General features: G+C 38.9%; 1 protein-coding gene across 1 annotated transcript in view; it reads right to left on the reverse strand.

The window, feature by feature from the left end:
- SMARCD2 (SWI/SNF related BAF chromatin remodeling complex subunit D2) overlaps positions 1-17,336 on the reverse strand; it is a 66,180-nt gene that overhangs the window by 5,961 nt on the left and 42,883 nt on the right. The window contains exons 3-8 of the mRNA XM_081343479.1: positions 6,234-6,276; positions 5,229-5,351; positions 4,924-5,043; positions 3,673-3,768; positions 2,583-2,684; positions 1,102-1,263 (exon numbers count right to left, since the gene is read on the reverse strand). Of these exons, the coding sequence (XP_081199605.1) occupies positions 1,102-1,263; positions 2,583-2,684; positions 3,673-3,768; positions 4,924-5,043; positions 5,229-5,351; positions 6,234-6,276 (646 nt within the window). The remainder of the gene's footprint in view (positions 1-1,101; positions 1,264-2,582; positions 2,685-3,672; positions 3,769-4,923; positions 5,044-5,228; positions 5,352-6,233; positions 6,277-17,336) is intronic.

Here is a 17,336-nt window from a genome sequence, read left to right on the forward strand (position 1 = left end):
GCACTCTTCTGCGATTTAGAACAGCCCTTCCCCCAAGTGGGACCCCCTGCTTCATTTCCTTCCAGTCTGTAATTCTTTCACCTTTGTATCTTTTTTCACCTTTTTTCTACCCTTTAGTTGCTTTTCTTTGTTTTAATTGTTCTGAGCCAACCAGTCATTGGGCATTGGCTGCGCGCATGTACAACAACAACAGCAATAATGTGAACTGAGTAACAAAATAGTGGACTTCCAATTTTTTTAAACAATATAGTTAAAACTTATCTGAAGAGATTCTGACAATCTACTTTGTTAGTGTATTACCTCATCAAGCTTGCAAGATTGACAATCTGCAATTTATTCTGCTTCTGTTATACTATTTTCAAATTAATGGTAGTGGTAATAGAACTAAGCAATGGATATGAACTTGAGAAGATATAACAGATACAAAATCAGGAACTAAGAAGCGGAATTATGTGTGAATTGACATTCTAGTTCCCAAACATGAAAACTGCTCAGTCCCCAGCTTCCTTTTTTATTTCTTGAATATAGTTGCTAATGAAAGGGACGCTGTGGCTCAGTGGGTTAGGACGCTGAGGTTGTCGATCAGAAGGTCAGCAGTTTGGCGGGTCGAATCCCAAGTACCGTGTAACAGAGTGAGCGCCTGTTACTCGTCCCAGCTTCTGCCAACCTAGCAGTTTGAAAGCACGTAAAAATGCAAGTAGAAAAATAGGGACCACTACGGTGGGAAGGTAACAGCGTTCCGTGCGCCTTTGGCGTCTAGTCATGCCGGCCACATGACCACGGAGATGTCCTCGGACAAGCGCTGGCTCTTCGGCTTTGAAACGGAGATGAGCACCGGCCCCTAGAGTCGGAAACGACTAGCACGCATGTGCGGGGGAACCTTTACCTTTACCTTATAGTTGCTAATACTTAATGTTCATATAATGCCCATGTGCAAAGAATCATATGCAATATAAGCAATACATACTCAACACCAAGATAGATTACAGACTATTGATCAGCTTGTGTTTAGGACTGATATGGAGTGAAGCTAAATTAAGATGATTTGTGAAAAAACAACTTCATTTAATAAAATATCCTAAACAGCAGAGACATACTGACCTGGCGAAAGTAGCGGTTGCAATTGATATATTCTTTCTCATGACAGTCCTGAAGTTTGTTATATTTGATATAGAGCCATAGGGCCTGCATTATGCTGGCACGAGTCTGGGTGTGGACACCAAGCAGGCGAGCCAGACGTGGGTCTAGCTTGTATTGAGGAGGCTGAAATGACAATGTTGCCTAATTAACATATGTGCTGTCCCATCAATTTTGCAATCCCAGTTCCCTTTTCAATTTTTAATCTGTTTTCTCTAAAAAATGAAATAAAGCATGACGCTTCTGATGAATATGGAGCAAGAGAACACACAGTCTAGTATTAAATTTAACTTTAAGCTTCCTTAAAAGGAAATTAAATGCAACTTTATAGTTATCTTTATCAAATGAGCCACAATTTACAATGGAGAGCAATTTTAAAAAGAAAATTGTTAAATTCTGGAGGCAAACGTAAGTTGTACAGCTTTGCTCTAGGTAGAGAAGCTGAACATTTCACATAATGAACTATTGAAAAAGCTGCCTGTGGGCCAGGATCTGTTTATCTTCTTTCCAGTAAAGCAGGGATTCCTAACCTTTTGCTACCATATTTCCCTTTAGTGCAGGGGTCGGCAACCTGAAAAAGCAAAAGAGCCACTGGGAACCGGTTCCATCACACATAAAAAAAAGTGGGAGCCGTGCGCGTACATCCACGCACGTGCATGCGCATAAAACAAAATGTTTTGCGCATGCGCAAAATGTTTTTTGCGCATGTGCGTGCGTGGATACACGCATGTGGTTCCACTTTTTTTATGTGGACGCACCTGCACGCCAGCGGCGACGGGTCTACATGGTGACAGGCGCTGGGTTGCGGCGCCGCCTTCAGCCCAGGCGTCGCCGGAGCCACCCCCGGGACCTCCAAACTGCCACCCGACCTCCGCCCGAACACCAGCAGGTCTCGACACGGGTGTTCGGGCGGAGCTACGCGCGCACCTCTGCCTTTGGAGAGGTGCGCGCGCAGCTCCGCCCAAACAGCGGTTTGGAGACCTGCTCGTGCCGGTTTAGAAAGTTGCTGCGGGCCGCGTTTGGAGACCTGCTGGTGTTCGGGCGGAGGTGCGAGAGAGGTGCGTGCGCAGCTCTCCAAACCTTTGGAGTGGTGTGCGCGCACCTCCTCCTGTTCGGAGTGGTGCGCACGCACCTCCTCCCGTTCGGAGAGGTGCACGCGCACCGGGAGACTGGGAGCCGCAGGAGACGGCTCAAAGAGCCGCATGCGGCTCCGAAGCCGCGGGTTGCCGACCCGTGCTTTAGTGTAATCTTAATATACATACTTCCCTTAAATATCCAAGGACTAAAATGAATACAAATGAACAATGAGATCAATATAATGAAAGTTTGGAAAGGGTGGCTTTATTGTAAAATACCTTTTCTGGACTCTTAACTGCACTACCCCAAGAAGATAAATCTCACCGTTTGGGAAACTCTGACTTTGCAATGGTAATTTGCCTTCTTACCTGATGATCCAGCATGAGAAGCAGAGTGCATTTTACGTTCACATCACCAGGGCGCTTGACTTGAAAGCCATCTGTCTCTTGGGTTGTTGGCATCCGGTGCCACTAAGGTAAAAAAGGTATAAGTAATAGGACTTTTTAGTGCAAAACAAGTGAAAAGTGAAAACAATCAATCTCCATACAGTATCTTACATGGTAATAATCAGGTTCCAGATTAGTGGCTTACTGCTTAGTTTTGTAGTGGGTGGAAATTAGAAATGTGAATCTTCTGCCATAATTAAGAAGAAATATCCTTGTTATAACAAAATACAGTTCAGGTAATAGCCTTCTCCATCAATTCTTTTCTATTCCATATATCTGTCAATTTCTGGTAGATGCACCATTTTGGGGGAGGGCAAAGCCTACACCTGGACTATAAGTAAAACACACTGAAAAATGCACAATCAAGAGTTGGTGGGGTCATGAAGATTCTAGTCAACATGGAAGGAATCCTAATTCTAATTTGCCTACAGTATTGACTAACCTAGCAGTTCGAAAGCACGTAAAAATGCAAGTAGAAAAATAGGGACCACTACAGTGGGAAGGTAACAGCGTTCCGTGCGCCTTTGGCGTCTAGTCATGCCGGCCACATGACGACGGAGACATCCTCAGACAAATGCTGGCTCTTTGGCTTTGAAACGGAGATGAGCACCAGCCCCTAGAGTTGGAAACCACTAGCACGCATGTGTGGGGGAACCTTTACCTTTTATTGACTAAATCTTGGTTAAGCAATTTTTATAATCAGTTTGAATAAACTAAGAAATTAAATTCTTTCAAACTATTGTGCTAAACTTACTAATAAAAGATGAATCCATTCAATAAGTTAATCAACACTACTTCAAATTAAACAAGCACAACAACAAAAAAGAAAAGAAAGGTGGGTGGAAATTATAAACAAAACAAATTCAAAAACCTTTGGCCTAACGGTGTAAAAGAGAAACTTTGAATATAAAATTAGTAGTCTTTATGTCAATTTCTTATCCATGAATCTAAGTTTAACATGACGTTGTAAACGCTGTGAGCTATTTTACACTGTACATACCAAAATACCCACCTCCACCAGGTGATTGTCTGGTCCATATAATTCTTTGTCTAATTCAATAACCAAGCTCTTGAAAAAGGATGAGAATTTTCTCTTCTGTTTACTTGGCTGTGACAGAAAGACAAATGAGGAAGTGAGCTTTACCATTCTCACAATCACTTTAGAAGAGGTCCCCAACCTTTGTGGTTTAGTGGCCTGGATGTGTCCGTGTGGGGGGGGGAGATGGCAACTGGGCCACATGAGAGGCGGGCCAGGGCGTGAACACATGCAGACCTTATATAAAAGAAGGGTCAGCTTGACTTATGCAAGTGGCAGGCTGGTGCAGATGTGTGCGAGTGCCCTCTGGCTTGCCACTCATGCAAGTTGAGCTTCACGTGCATGTACGCACACTCCAGCCCACCACTGTAGTGGGCCACGGCTGGGGGTTGTGGACTCCTGCTTTAGAAAACACACTTGTCAAAAACGCTTCATTAAGTGAGGGATAAGTAAATAATATCACCTTTATTATTTGTAACATATACTATTATACTAATTATGCAATATTTATTACCATTGCAATCCATATACTCTGGGCAGTAAGGAGCAGTAAACTAAGGAACAGTTTGATCTAATGCTTAAGAAACTGGAGCGAGCAAATTGAAGTTCTAATTCTGCCTTAGCATGGAAGCTAAGCATTCATCTGTGTGACTGGTGCAATTAGCTTCTTTCAGCCTTAGGAAAAAGGCTATGGCAAACCACTTCAGAAAAGCTTGCCAAGAAAACTGGACCTGTCCAGCCAGTAACCAAGAGTCAATAATCACTCAAAGACACAAATATATGTATTTTGGGTAAGGCTGCAAATAGAAAAATAAAGAATACTTATTATTGTTATTTTGCCTAAAAGTATAATTCTTCTATTATATTTTTTAAGAATGAGAGATCATTTGAGCATTTAAATTACATGTATTAAGCCAGATCCCAAGAATTCTAATTTAATTGGACATTGCAGTAAGCAGAAACTGAACTAGTCTAGCCTTTGGTCCGCTCCAGCAACACCCTTAAACATAAATTATTGCTCAAAGAGGACAAACACATATAATGTCTTTGGTATATGCAAATTAAGAAAGGATTAGTCAACAGCTAAATGAAGCAATAGTTAGCTGCCTGATGCAAGATCTGTTTAATGGGTGGATAGGAAGCAGGGCAGTTATCCAAAGGAAACACACATTTGTCATTTTCTATCTGGCACAAGGTTACCTCTTAACAAAGAAATTTCATGCTTACATCATCAAGAAGTTTGCCTTCCACACGAAGTTCCCATGAGGCTATACGCTCACCACCCTCAGACTCCTCTTTGCCAGGAGTAAAAGTATTAGAGATGTAAATACGCAGCTTCCGTTTTTGCTGAAAATTTAGAGAAAAACATTAACTGCAAATAGCAAAGAAATCATCATACAGGCACGTAACAAATCCACAAACCAGTTTTATGGTTTTGACCTTTCTCCAAGATAACTTAAAACAGCAAAACTAGTCACAATGGTGGATTCAGATTGCCCCTAATAGAGATTTAGCTGATCCTCTCTCTCTACCGTCAAAGGTTTCTTGATTGCCTCTTGGATTTCCATTCTTTTGCGGGCAATTGTCTGGTCCAGCTTGCGTTCAAAGGCCAGTAAGTCCATGTAAGCCTGAGACTCGGGGACTAGTTCACGAATCTACAGAAAAAGAATGGATTATTAGATAGTTATCTAACAAATGCTATCACATTTTCTAGTGCTTTTAAAAAAATAAATGTTAGGTGAATATCAATTAGTATTATTGTCCAGGATTGTGATCTCCCAGGATACAGACAGGGCTTCCCTATTTTTTTCTGTCACTGGGAAAAAAACAATGTAACTTTGCCCTAATTTAGAAAAGAGTAAACGTACATCAACCTGAAAGGTGATTGTGAACAAAAGCAGCACAGAAATCTCTTTCTAAATTAAAAGTGATTTAATAATTTGCTAGGCTGGTCAATAGGATGTAACACATGCCAGGCCCTCGGAAGTAACTATAATCCATATAGGAAGATTTGACAAAAGGTAAATAAAATTTCATAGTAAGTTCATTTAGTTTCTATGAAAGACAATCAGCAGCAAATACTTTATTCTAGAAAGACATGGATGATTGATAGTCTCAAAGTCTGCAATATTTCTCCCCATTTGGATCAAATGTGCTCACTGTCCTAACTTTTTATCTTTAATGCCAATAATGCATTGGTGGAGCAGTGGGCTAATGCCTCCTTAAGTAACACCAGCTGCCTGCAATTAGTGCAGGTTCGCATCCCACCAGGCTCAAGGTTGACTCAGCCTTCCATCCTTCCGAGGTAGGTAAAATGAGGACCCAGATTGTTGGGGGCAATTAAGCTGACTTTGTAATAATGCCGCTTGGGGTGTGTGTGAAAGCCCTAATAAGCAGGCATATACATAGAATGAAGGCTACTGCTAAGCTTGTAAGCCGCCCTGAGTCTTCAGAGAAGGGCGGGATATAAATGGAATAAAATAAAATAAAATAAAATAAAATAAAATAAATAATGCTTCCACAAAATGAGAACTTACCCGTTGTGGCAGGATTTTGTCAGCCATCTTTCGCCTTTTCAATCTACAAGAATTGTACATAAAATAATAAATAAAAGACCCTTGTGGAAAATTCATTTTCATTTTCTACAAATAGACTGAACTGATTGCAATCTATTCATCTGTCACAAAAAAATAATATAATCCCAAATGTTCTCCCCAACATTTAAGTGAAGATAGAGAATCTATCACTTTCTATAAGCTGCTAAACTATTTTAGCAGTTTAGTCAATAGGGCAATGAACCCTCGAGGGCCTCAGATGTACCACTTAATTTGTCTAAATTAGGAATTTCCAGACTTTTCAGTATCACAATATCTTATCTCGGTTAGGCCCTTTCAACAAAAAAATAATTCACAATTAAAAAATGAACATACAATTTTGATAAATATTTTGTTTTTAATTAAAGATAAATTGCTTTTTAAAACAAAAAGGTTAGATGAAAATATTTAATATTATAAATGACAGAAATAAATTTAATGTAAAGGTGCTGCTGCATTTTATTTACAAATTGGGAAATTCCAAATTTGTCAGAAATCTGTTTGATCTTCCACTTGGTGCAGAGTTTGTCTCCCAGTTGATGTCAGGGTAATTAAAGTCCCCCATTACTATTGTGATGTGCTTCCTACATACCTTATTTAGCTGACTAGCAAAAAGTTCATCTATTTCCTCTGTTTGGTTGGGCAGCCTATAGTATACCACTATGGCAACGTCATTTCCTCCCCCCCCTTTTATATTAACCCAAATGCATTCAAGACATTTTTCATCATTGTTGTGCTCTATTTCTGTAGAGATATAGTTATTTCTTATACAGAAAGCAACTCCACCTCCTCTTTTGTTTGGTCTGTTTCTTTTAAATAATTTAAATCCCTCTAGCTGTGTGTTCCGTTGTGGGTTTCATCCCACAATGTTTCCGTAATGGCAACAATATCATATCTGCCCTCATTTACCTGAATTTCTAGTTCACCCATTTGAAAGACAGAAATGAATAATGCAGATTTCTTTAAGAACAGAACAGAATAGAATAGAGATGGAAGGGGCCTTGGAGGTCTTCTAGTCCAGCCCCCTGCTCAAGCAGAACCTATATTATTTTAGACAAGTGGCTGTCTAATCTCTTCTTAAAAATCTCCAGTGAAATCATCTCCCATGATTTCTGAAGGCAAGTTGTTCCACTGGTTAATCCTCCTCAGTTAGCAAATTCCAGTTTGCTTCTCTGTTTCCAACCTCTGTTTCTTGTCCTGCCCTCTGGTACTTTGGAGAATAATTTCTTTGGGGCAGCCCCTCAAATACCGTAATACTGTTATCATGTCACCCCTATTTTCCCTTTTTTTTAGACTAGCCAAACCCAAGTCCTACAGCCATTCTTCGTAGGTTTTAGTCTAGGCCTTTGATCTTCTTAGTTGCTCTTCTCTGATTTTTTCCCAAAGTCACAATATTGTTTTTGTAGTTGACGACCAAAATTGGTTGCAGTATTCCAGGTATGGTCTTACTAAGGTTTTATAAAGCGGTATTAATATTTCATGTGATCTTGATTCTATGCCTCTGTTTATACAGCCCAGGATTGTATTAGCTTTTTTGGCTGCTGCTGCACACTACTGGCTCAGTCAAGTGATAGTCCACTAAGACTCCAAAAGTCCCTTTGACAGTTACTGTTTTTGAGCCAGGTCTCATCTAATCTGTACTTGTACCCTTGATTTTTCCTGCCTAAATGTAAAACTTTGCTTTTCTCCACATTAAAATTCATTTTGTTGGATAGAGCCCATTGTTCAAGTTTGTCAAGATGTCTTTGGGTCTTGAGCTTGTCTTCTGGGGTGTTGGCTATTCCTGCAAGTTTAGTGTTATCTGCAAATCTGATGAGTTCCCCTTCTATTCCCTCATCTAAGTCATTTATGAAGATATTAAAGCGTACTGGGCCTAAGACAGACCCTTGTGGTGCCCCACTGCTTACTTCTCTCCATGTGGATGTAGTACCATTGAGAACTACTCATTGAGTACAGTTTGTCAGCCAGTTACAAATCCATTTGGTGGTGATATTGTCTAATCCACATTTTTGTAGCTTACCAAAAAGTAGGTCGTGGTCTACTTTGTCAAATGCCTTACTGAATCTAAGAACTGGATTTCAGTTCTCCCACATCGTTCATAATATCTTTGTACAAGATGCTATTTTCCAAGTTGAACAAATTTGGATAAACTATCGCCTTGTGGGTGGACAGCCAGACTGGTATTTTAATGTAATTTTGTTTTCTAATTTTGTTCCAAATTTTGAGTAGCGCTTGTCTAATCCAATGTTTTTGAAAATGTTGATATAGCCCGTTTTTTATTCCACAGGAATGCGTGCCAGCCTAATTGCAAATCATGGCCTTCTAAAATTAATAATCTTTTATTCTTTAAAATTATCCATTCTCTAATCCAGGTTAGGGCCGCTGCATGATAGTATGTTTCCCAGTCCAGTAGTCCTAAACCCCCATTTTCTTTGGCATCCTGCAAATGTTTCATTTTAATGCTCGATTTTTTTCCCTTGCCATATAAAAGTGTCAGTTTGTTCAGGTTCCCGAAAAATTTTTGATCTAGTTGTATAGGAATATTTTAGAACAGGAATAGGATTTTAGGTAGTACATTCATTTTTACAACAGCAATTCTCCCTAACAGTGAGACTCAAGTTTCCCCATCTTTCCAGGTCTTCTTTTATTTGTTTCACTATTTTATTGTAATTGTCTTCTTTGATTGAAGTACATCTGGCCGTAATAGTAATTCCTAGATATTTTACCTTCTTAACTATTTGTATATCCATAAGGTAAAGGTAAAGGTTCCCCCACACATACGTGCTAGTCGTTTCCGACTCTAGGGGCTGGTGCTCATCTCTGTTTCAAAGCCGAAGAGCCAGCGCTTGTCCGAGGACATCTCCGTGGTCATGTGGCCAGCATGACTAGACGCCAAAGGCGCATGGAACACTGTTACCTTCCCACCGTAGTGGTCCCTATTGTTCTACTTGCATTTTTACATGCTTTCAAACTGCTAGGTTGGCAGAAGCTGGGATGAGTAACAGGCGCTCACTCTGTTACGCGGCACTCGGGATTCGACCCACCAAACTGCCGACCTTCTGATCGACAAGCTCAGTGTCCTAACCCACTGAGCCACCGCATCCCTTGTATATCCATAATCCTAGCCAAATTTTCTTTCTGTTTATTCGTCATATTTTTAACAATCATTTTAGTTTTGCCCTTATTTATTTTTAGCCTAGCGGCTTCACCATATTTATCTAGTTCTTCCAACAGTTTTGGTCCTCCTTAATTATGGATCCTCCATAATTAAGACCAAGTCATCCGCGAATGCTTGAAGTTTAAAAATTTCTTTTTTAATTTCTAATCCTTTTATATGCAGTTCATTTCTAATTATCCTGGTTAGGACCTCTAGCGTCAGTATGAATGATAATGGGGATAGAGGGCATCCTTGTCGTGTTCCTTTTTGTATTTGAAATTTCCTGGTTACTTCCCCATTTATTATTATTTTGGCTTCCTGATTAAAATATATTGCCCTAATTATGTTTATAAATTTTTCACCCATATCCATATACCTAAGTTGTTGATATATAAATGACCACTTAACATTATCAAAGTCTTCTGAGTGTCTAAAAATAGTAACGCCATTTGTTGTCCACTATGTATTTAATAGTATTCTAGCATGTCCAATATTATCCTAATGTGTTTAGTTTGTCTTTTGGGTAATAATCCGTTCTGATCCACATGTATAAAATCTTTTAAAAATCTTTTTAATCACTCAGCTATAATTGTTGTAAATATCTTGTAATCAGAGTTAAGTAAAGATATTGGTCTATAATTTTGGATTGATGTATGGTCCGTGTTATCTTTTTGAATCAGAACAATATTTGCCTCTGACCATGACTTTGGAATTTTTCCTTCATCCAGGACCTCATTGAACACATTCAATAAAGGTTGTCCTAAGATGTTTTGTTGTAGATTTCTATCTGGAGACCATCAGGGCCCGGTGCTTTATTATTTATTGTTTATTAATGGCCATAATCACCTCTGTCATCCTAATTTCTTCATTCAACATATTTTTGATTTCATCTGTAACTTTTGGTAGTATTGCTTTTTTGAAACATTCCTCTACTTTCTCTTCATTTTCCTGGTTATCTTCCTTGTATAATTTCTCATAGAATTTCTGGGCTATAATTTTTTTCTCCTCTTCTTGATAATGTATTCTCCCTTTGTCTCTTAATTTACTAATCCAACTTTTCTCCTTTTGTTTTTTCAATTTGTGTGCAAGCCATCGACCAGGTTTTTTGCATTTTCCAAAAAGTTCTTTTTTATAAGTCTTATCTGTTGTGCTAATTTTTCTTTTTCTAAAATGTTAAGTTTATGTTTAATTAAATCCATTTGTCGTTTTACATTTTTTTTGTGGTTCTTGTTGGAGAAATGTTTCTAATCTTTTGTATTCCCCTTCTAACATTTTCTGTTGTTGTTTTTTCTCATTCTTTTTCGCCATATATGCTATAGCTACTCCTCTCATAATTGCCTTAGCAGTGTCCCAATGATTTTGGACAGAGGTGTCTTCAGTTTTATTTTCTTTAAAAAAGAAGTCCAATTCCCTCTCCATCTTTAGTCTGAAGTAATCTTCTTTTAATATTGATCTTTGTATAGTCCACAGGTCTGCAACCCGTGGCTCCGGAGCCACATGCGGCTCTTTCAGCCATCTCCTGTGGCTCCCAGTCCTCTGCCATGTGCAGTCCAAAAAAAAAAGTGGGACTAAAAAAATTCAACCAATCAATTCAAATATGCAGGGTAGGTGCATATCTCGCCTTGGCTCCACTCTTCAGTCAAACCCTGTTCTGCGCATGCACGGATGTACGCACATGTGCACACATTTTTTACGGCTCCCAGTTTTTCCTTTTGTGAGGGAACTGGTCCCGAGTGGCTCTTTCACTGTTTTAGGTTGCTGACCCCTGGTATAGTCCATCTAGATGTTTTTTTGGATCCTTTCCAGCTAAATTTCACAGGATTGTGGTCTGCCCAGGTACTTGTCTCTAAAGTCACATCTTCAACTTCAGAGTTAATTTTCCCTTAACATCCACACCATGTCGATCCTAGACCACGAGCTATGTTGATTAGAGTAATATGTATATTGCCTTGCTTCCCAATTCCTTTCTCTCCATATATCTTGAATGTTTACTTCTTTGGCCAATTTGAAAAAGGATCTTGGTAATGTTCTTCTTTTCCTTTTCCTGGTCTTGTTACCCTTGTAATCCAAATTATTATCAATAATAGCATTGAAGTCTCCTAGCACACAATATCATCGTAATCTATATCACGTATCATATTATGTAGTGTTTTGAAAAACTGTTCTTGATTTCCATTCGGGGCATATATTTCTACTATCACTACTTTTCTATAGTTTATTTCTACCTCTACTATCAATATTCTGCCTTCTCTATCTTTATAAACTTGTTAAGCTACCAGTTTCTCATTCACATATAATACCACCCCCCTCTTTTTTTGTTGATCTAATGATACAAATATATTTCCTAGTTTTGGCTGACCTTTTATATGAACTTCCTGAATTGCTATTATATCTAGTTTTTCACGAATAAGTTTATTAAAAATTTTCCATCTTTTCATTGGTGAATTTAAACCACTGATATTCAGTGACAGAATCCTGCATTCTTCTCCCTTTATTTTACTTATATCTGGGTCTTGTGCTTCTCATTGTGCGGATCTCTTTTGTTTCTTTGTCTCTGTCTTCATATTTCTCTGTAATCTCTCCAGATTTATTTCCTCTATCCTCTATTCCTAGGACCTTCCCTTCTATAGCCATCTGTCTTGCATCTTTCTCTTATTTCCCCTCCATCTTGGTCTTCTACTTCATCTTCATTATTAAAATGGAGCTTATAAAAATCTTCTGCCTTGTCTATCGAATTTAATCTATACCTTCTATCTTGCCACGTGACTAGGATGCCTTCTGGAGTTAGCCATCTAAAGTTCACATTGTATCTAATCAGTTTCGATGTCAAAAATTGGTAGCCTCATCTCAAGTCTCTCATTCTTTTAGGTATTTGTTTGAGAATTGTTATTTGTTGTCCTCCATAATCTAGTGGCTCCTCTCTTGATCTATGTAGTAGTTCATCCCGGGTCGATTTTTTAACCAATCTCACATGTACGTCTTTCGGAAGATTATGTCTCCTCACATAATTAGTTTGGACCCTATACATCTTATCTATTTCCACCAACATTTCATCTTTTCCTATGCCTAATGCTTTCACCATTAGATCTGCCATCATGTCCGGCAAGTCTTCACCTTTTTTCCCTTAACATTTTGAAAGCGCAGATAGTGGGTGGCTTTCTCCGCTTCCAGGAAGATCACTGTTGTTTCAAGCTCTTTGTTTGCCCGGATTAAAGCTTCACTTAAGTCCTCTACTTTCTTCTCCTCCTTCTCCATTCTTACTTCCATTTCCTGTAATCTTTGCTCATTTTTTATTAATTGTTGAATCACCTCAAATTTACTGTCAATCGCTTGTATTTTTTCCTTGAGCTCACCAGTATCATTTCTCACTTGGCCTATCTCTTTCTTCATCTCTTTTTTCATCTCTTCATGGTTCCTAGTCATAGCTTCTTGCATAGAGTATTTTGCAAAAGTGCTTGTAGATCTTTAAGGGAGTTTGACCTCTGTAGCATGTCGTCAATGGACTTCTGACTAGAAGGACTTGAGGACATCCCTAACCCCATGGCGCTGCCCTCTTTCCTGTGCTGATCTTTATTAACTTCGGTATGCTTGTCATATTTAACCAGATTTTTATAAAAATACTCTTTATGGAGTATTCCCACCTTCTTTTCTCCCCTCTATCTCCCCCCCACCACAACCTCCTATCTATTTCCTAATTCGGGGGAGATATGTCAAAATCAACAGCCACCCTATCCTCTATCTCTACTCTATTGTAACTCGTATAATATTGATATTCAACCAAACCCCTAAGACGTTGCTCATTTAATATCACTCTTTACAAATACCTGATTCCTTTAACCTTAAATAACCCTTTATCAATATATCAATTAAATTATTTATATATCTGTCTTTAACAATCAAGTGATTAATTAGCTATTTGATTATTTCAATTCTATTAATTTATCCAATTATAGCAGTCAACAATCGCAGCAATATAGTTGTTGCACAAATATAGCAAGCAGTCAGTCTATATATTTATGTGTGTCTTTTTATCTATATTTATATATCACCTTTATCTTCCTGTCCCATCAAAGTCACTTTCCTTTTTGATTATAAATTTCCAACTCCGATTTGTAGCTCCTTTTATATCTTCTTCTTCAGCCAGTGGCCAGTAATAGTCTCACTAACTGAAGTGCAGTCCTAAAGTTGCTGTATCACTTTCTCCATCTTGGATCCGTTTTACTCCCATGTCTTATAACTCAAAAGTTCAAAGTCTGTCCAAACAAATCACTTTCCTTCTACTTATAGTCCACACTCATTTTTCCAAAAGTTCAGTCTCCAAGACTCAAAAACTTGTCTTTTCCCGTTACCTTTCGGTCCATTCACCTGGTCTCATGGCTAGTTTATGATCTTCTAACTTCCCAGCTTCCTCTTTTTGTCGCTCTCGCCTGCCGCCTTATCCCTCGTTGCTTCTCTCGCCGCTCACTCCCTCTTGGTAAGGCACCCTCTTCTAGCCAGCATCTATTTCAAAAGTGCTCCCTTTCACTTTTTAAATATAAAATCTTGGAATTACTTTTCATCAGATCCGATACACAGTTGTTCCACTAGGTCGATGCTAGTTCCGTCCCTCTGTCAGATCTTCCTGTCGGCCATTACTGGCCTCCTTCTCTCCGGTCCACTTGCATTGGGTTTTCTCCGGATCTCCAACACGGGCCGCCGCTCATGTACAGTAGGTTCTCCAGGACACCTGCAACTTCGGCTGTCCCTCCAGGACCTCCTATGGCTCCGAGGAGCCCCCGCGGACACTGGGTGAGAGGCTGTGCGATACAGAGAAGCCCATTCACACAGTCGCCCACTCTGACAGCTGGCCCCACCTCCTGTTTTTTTTTTTCCTTTCTTGAAGATGGGAACCACATCAGCCCTTTTCCAATCCTCAGGTATTTCCCCACTGCTCCAAGATTTTTCAAAGATATGGTACAAGATATGGTATTCTGAGATAACATCTCCCAGTTCCTTCAGAACTCTGGGATGTAATCTGTCAGGTCCCGGTGATCTATATTTGTCAAGGTCCGATAGGTGTTCCCTTACCATTTTCTTGCTTATTTTAGTTTTTATTTCTAGTTTGTCTTTTACAGTAGTTTTTTTGGTACGTTGGGCTATAATTTCTTTTGTGTGACGACTGATGGAAAGAATGAGTTAAGCAGCTCCGCTTTCTCCCTACTGCCTGTTACTTCCTTGCCATCTTCTCTCTTTAGTGGACCTACTGTTTCCTTGGGTTTTTTTCTTTTTATTAATATGTTGAAAGAAACTTTTTTTATTGTCCTTGACTTGTTCATTGTGAGCTTTTGATTTCCTGACTTCATCTTTGCATGTTCTGGCTGTCTGCTGATAATCAGCCTTAGTTATCTGTCCCTCTTTCCATTTTTTGTACTTGTCCTTTTTGTCTTTCAGTTTGTCAGAGAAATCTTTGTGTAGCCATGCTGGTTTCTTCTTGAATTTTTTTTCAGTGGTATTGTGCTGGATTGGGCTTTTATGATTGCATTTTTCAGAGTTTCCCATGCTCCTTGAGTTGTTTTCCCCTTTAGGATTTTCATCCATGGAATCATCCCTATGTTCTCTCTTGAGTTTGTTAAAATCAGCTCTTTTAAAGTTTAAGACATTGGTAGGATTATTTCCTATTGCTTGTGTTTTCATTATATTAAATTCCAGTATGATCTGGTCACTTTCACCCAAGGTTCCAGCAGTGACATTAAGTATGACAATGGATTGGAGTGCCCGCAGCAGCAGCTGAGAGAAGCATGGTGGACCAGCAGTTGCTGAGAGCAGAATGTCAGAGCAGAATACCCAGATTAGCACATCATATCTGAAAACCACAGCAGTGAACAGGCAACTAAACAGTAAGAAGGCAGGGAGGAAAATGATAAGTACAAAACTTTCAAAGCAGAGAGTAGAGGGCTGAGAGCAAACCACCTCTAGAAAACAGCCTGAGATTTCCAGTAAAAAGAAATGCTTATCACTTCATAAAGGACCAAGAACTTTTTTAATTTTTTTAATTTTAAATCTCTAAATTTTTTAAAAAAATCTTTTGTAAACTATTGTAAACTTACAATTCACAACAGTGGAAATAATTTTTAGAAATTTTTAATTCTTTTAACAAACCAAAGTAGTCATGGAAATAGAGACTAAATTATAGTGACTTGCAAAATATATCATACGTTTTAGCTTATGACCACAGAAGACCCAAACTATGTATTAAATATAAATTATATGAATTACTAGAAGAAAAGGCCACTCTGAAACTTAATGAAGCTAGAAACCCCAACCTAAACAAGAAGACTACACCAAAATTAAACACAACAGGGAGCAAACAGCTTCTAAAAAAATGAATCTAAAGAAGAAAACCGATATACCCAAATTGAACACAATTGGAAAAAAACAGCTTCTATAAAAAATGATCCTACATATGAACCTAAAGAGGAAGACCAATGGAAACATGTCACTTTTAGAAGAAAACAAGAACCAAGAGCAAAGCCCCTACTATCTACCCTAGCCCACTCCAATAAAGCCCTTCTGGAACTGAACAATTGCTTTCATAGCTTCCCCCTGGAAGAAAATATGCAGACACCTGTAAAAGAGCAGTCATTAATAGTTTCTCGAAAGAGGCAAAACCTAGCATTCCTGTGACAGAAGAATAGTATCTCAAACTTCCCTAGGGGAAAAAAAGATGAATATTGGTGATAGGACATTCAATTCTTAGGGGAACAGAAACTATAGTCTGTAGACCAGACAGTCAATCTAGGAAGGTATGTTGTCTCCCTGAAGCAAAAATCAAAGATGTAACTGAGAATCTTACTAAAATAATCAACTCCAAGGATTACCACCTCTTTCTTCTCCTACATGTAGGTACCAATGATATAACAATGAATCTGAAAACAATAACAAGAGATTTCAAGCAATCAGGGAAGAAATTTAGACAATGTCAGCTGGCGACCCCCAGGGAGAGGGCCTTCTCTGTGGGAGCGCCAGCCCTGTGGAACCAACCCCCCTTGAGCTCCGGATGGCCCCGGATCTCCGGTCCTTTCGCCGCGACCTCAAAACTTTCCTTTTTCATCAGGCTGACCTGGATTGACGACGGGTTTTTAAAATGTTTAAATTTTTAATTGTTTAATTAATTTATTTTGGGGCTGTTTATTTAATTTTTCTTAACTTTTGTATTGTTGTTTTTATTGTTGTTAGCCGCCCTGAGTCCTTCAGGAGATAGGGCGGCATATAAATCCCAAAAATAAATAAATAAATTTTAAAAATGAGGAGCACAGGTAGTTTCATCTATACTTCCAACAAAAGGCCAACATCCAATGAGGGAGCAAAGGATTAAAAAGACAAACCACTGGCTTAAAAACTGGTGTCAAGAGAACTTCAGTTTCCTAGACCATGGTCTGCAGTACCTACATGAAAGGCTCCTGACAAGAGATAGACTGCACTTCAAAAGTACTAGAAAGAATATTTTCAGAAAATGACAGGCTCATCCCAGTGCTCTTCAACATCTTCATCAATGACTTGGATGAGGTGACAGATGGGGAACTCATCAAATTTGCAGATGACACCAAGCTGCAGGAATAGCCAACACTCAAGATAGGCTTAAGATACAGAAGGATTTTGACAGACTTGAACATTGGGCACTATTTAACAAAATGAAATTCAATGGCGAAAAAAGTAAGGTTCTACATTTAGGCAACAAAAAACAAATGCACAGGTATAGTATAGGTGGCACCTTGCTCAATAGTAGTAACTATGAGAGGGATCTCGGAGTCCTAGTGAGACAATTACTTAAATATGAACCAGCAGTGTGCTGCAGCTTCCAAAAAAAGCCAACACAGTGCTAGGCTGCATTAACAGAGGCATAAAATCAA

The sequence above is a fragment of the Vipera berus genome (assembly GCF_964194415.1).
Source record: "Vipera berus genome assembly, chromosome: Z".
Classification (NCBI taxonomy): domain Eukaryota; kingdom Metazoa; phylum Chordata; class Lepidosauria; order Squamata; family Viperidae; genus Vipera; species Vipera berus.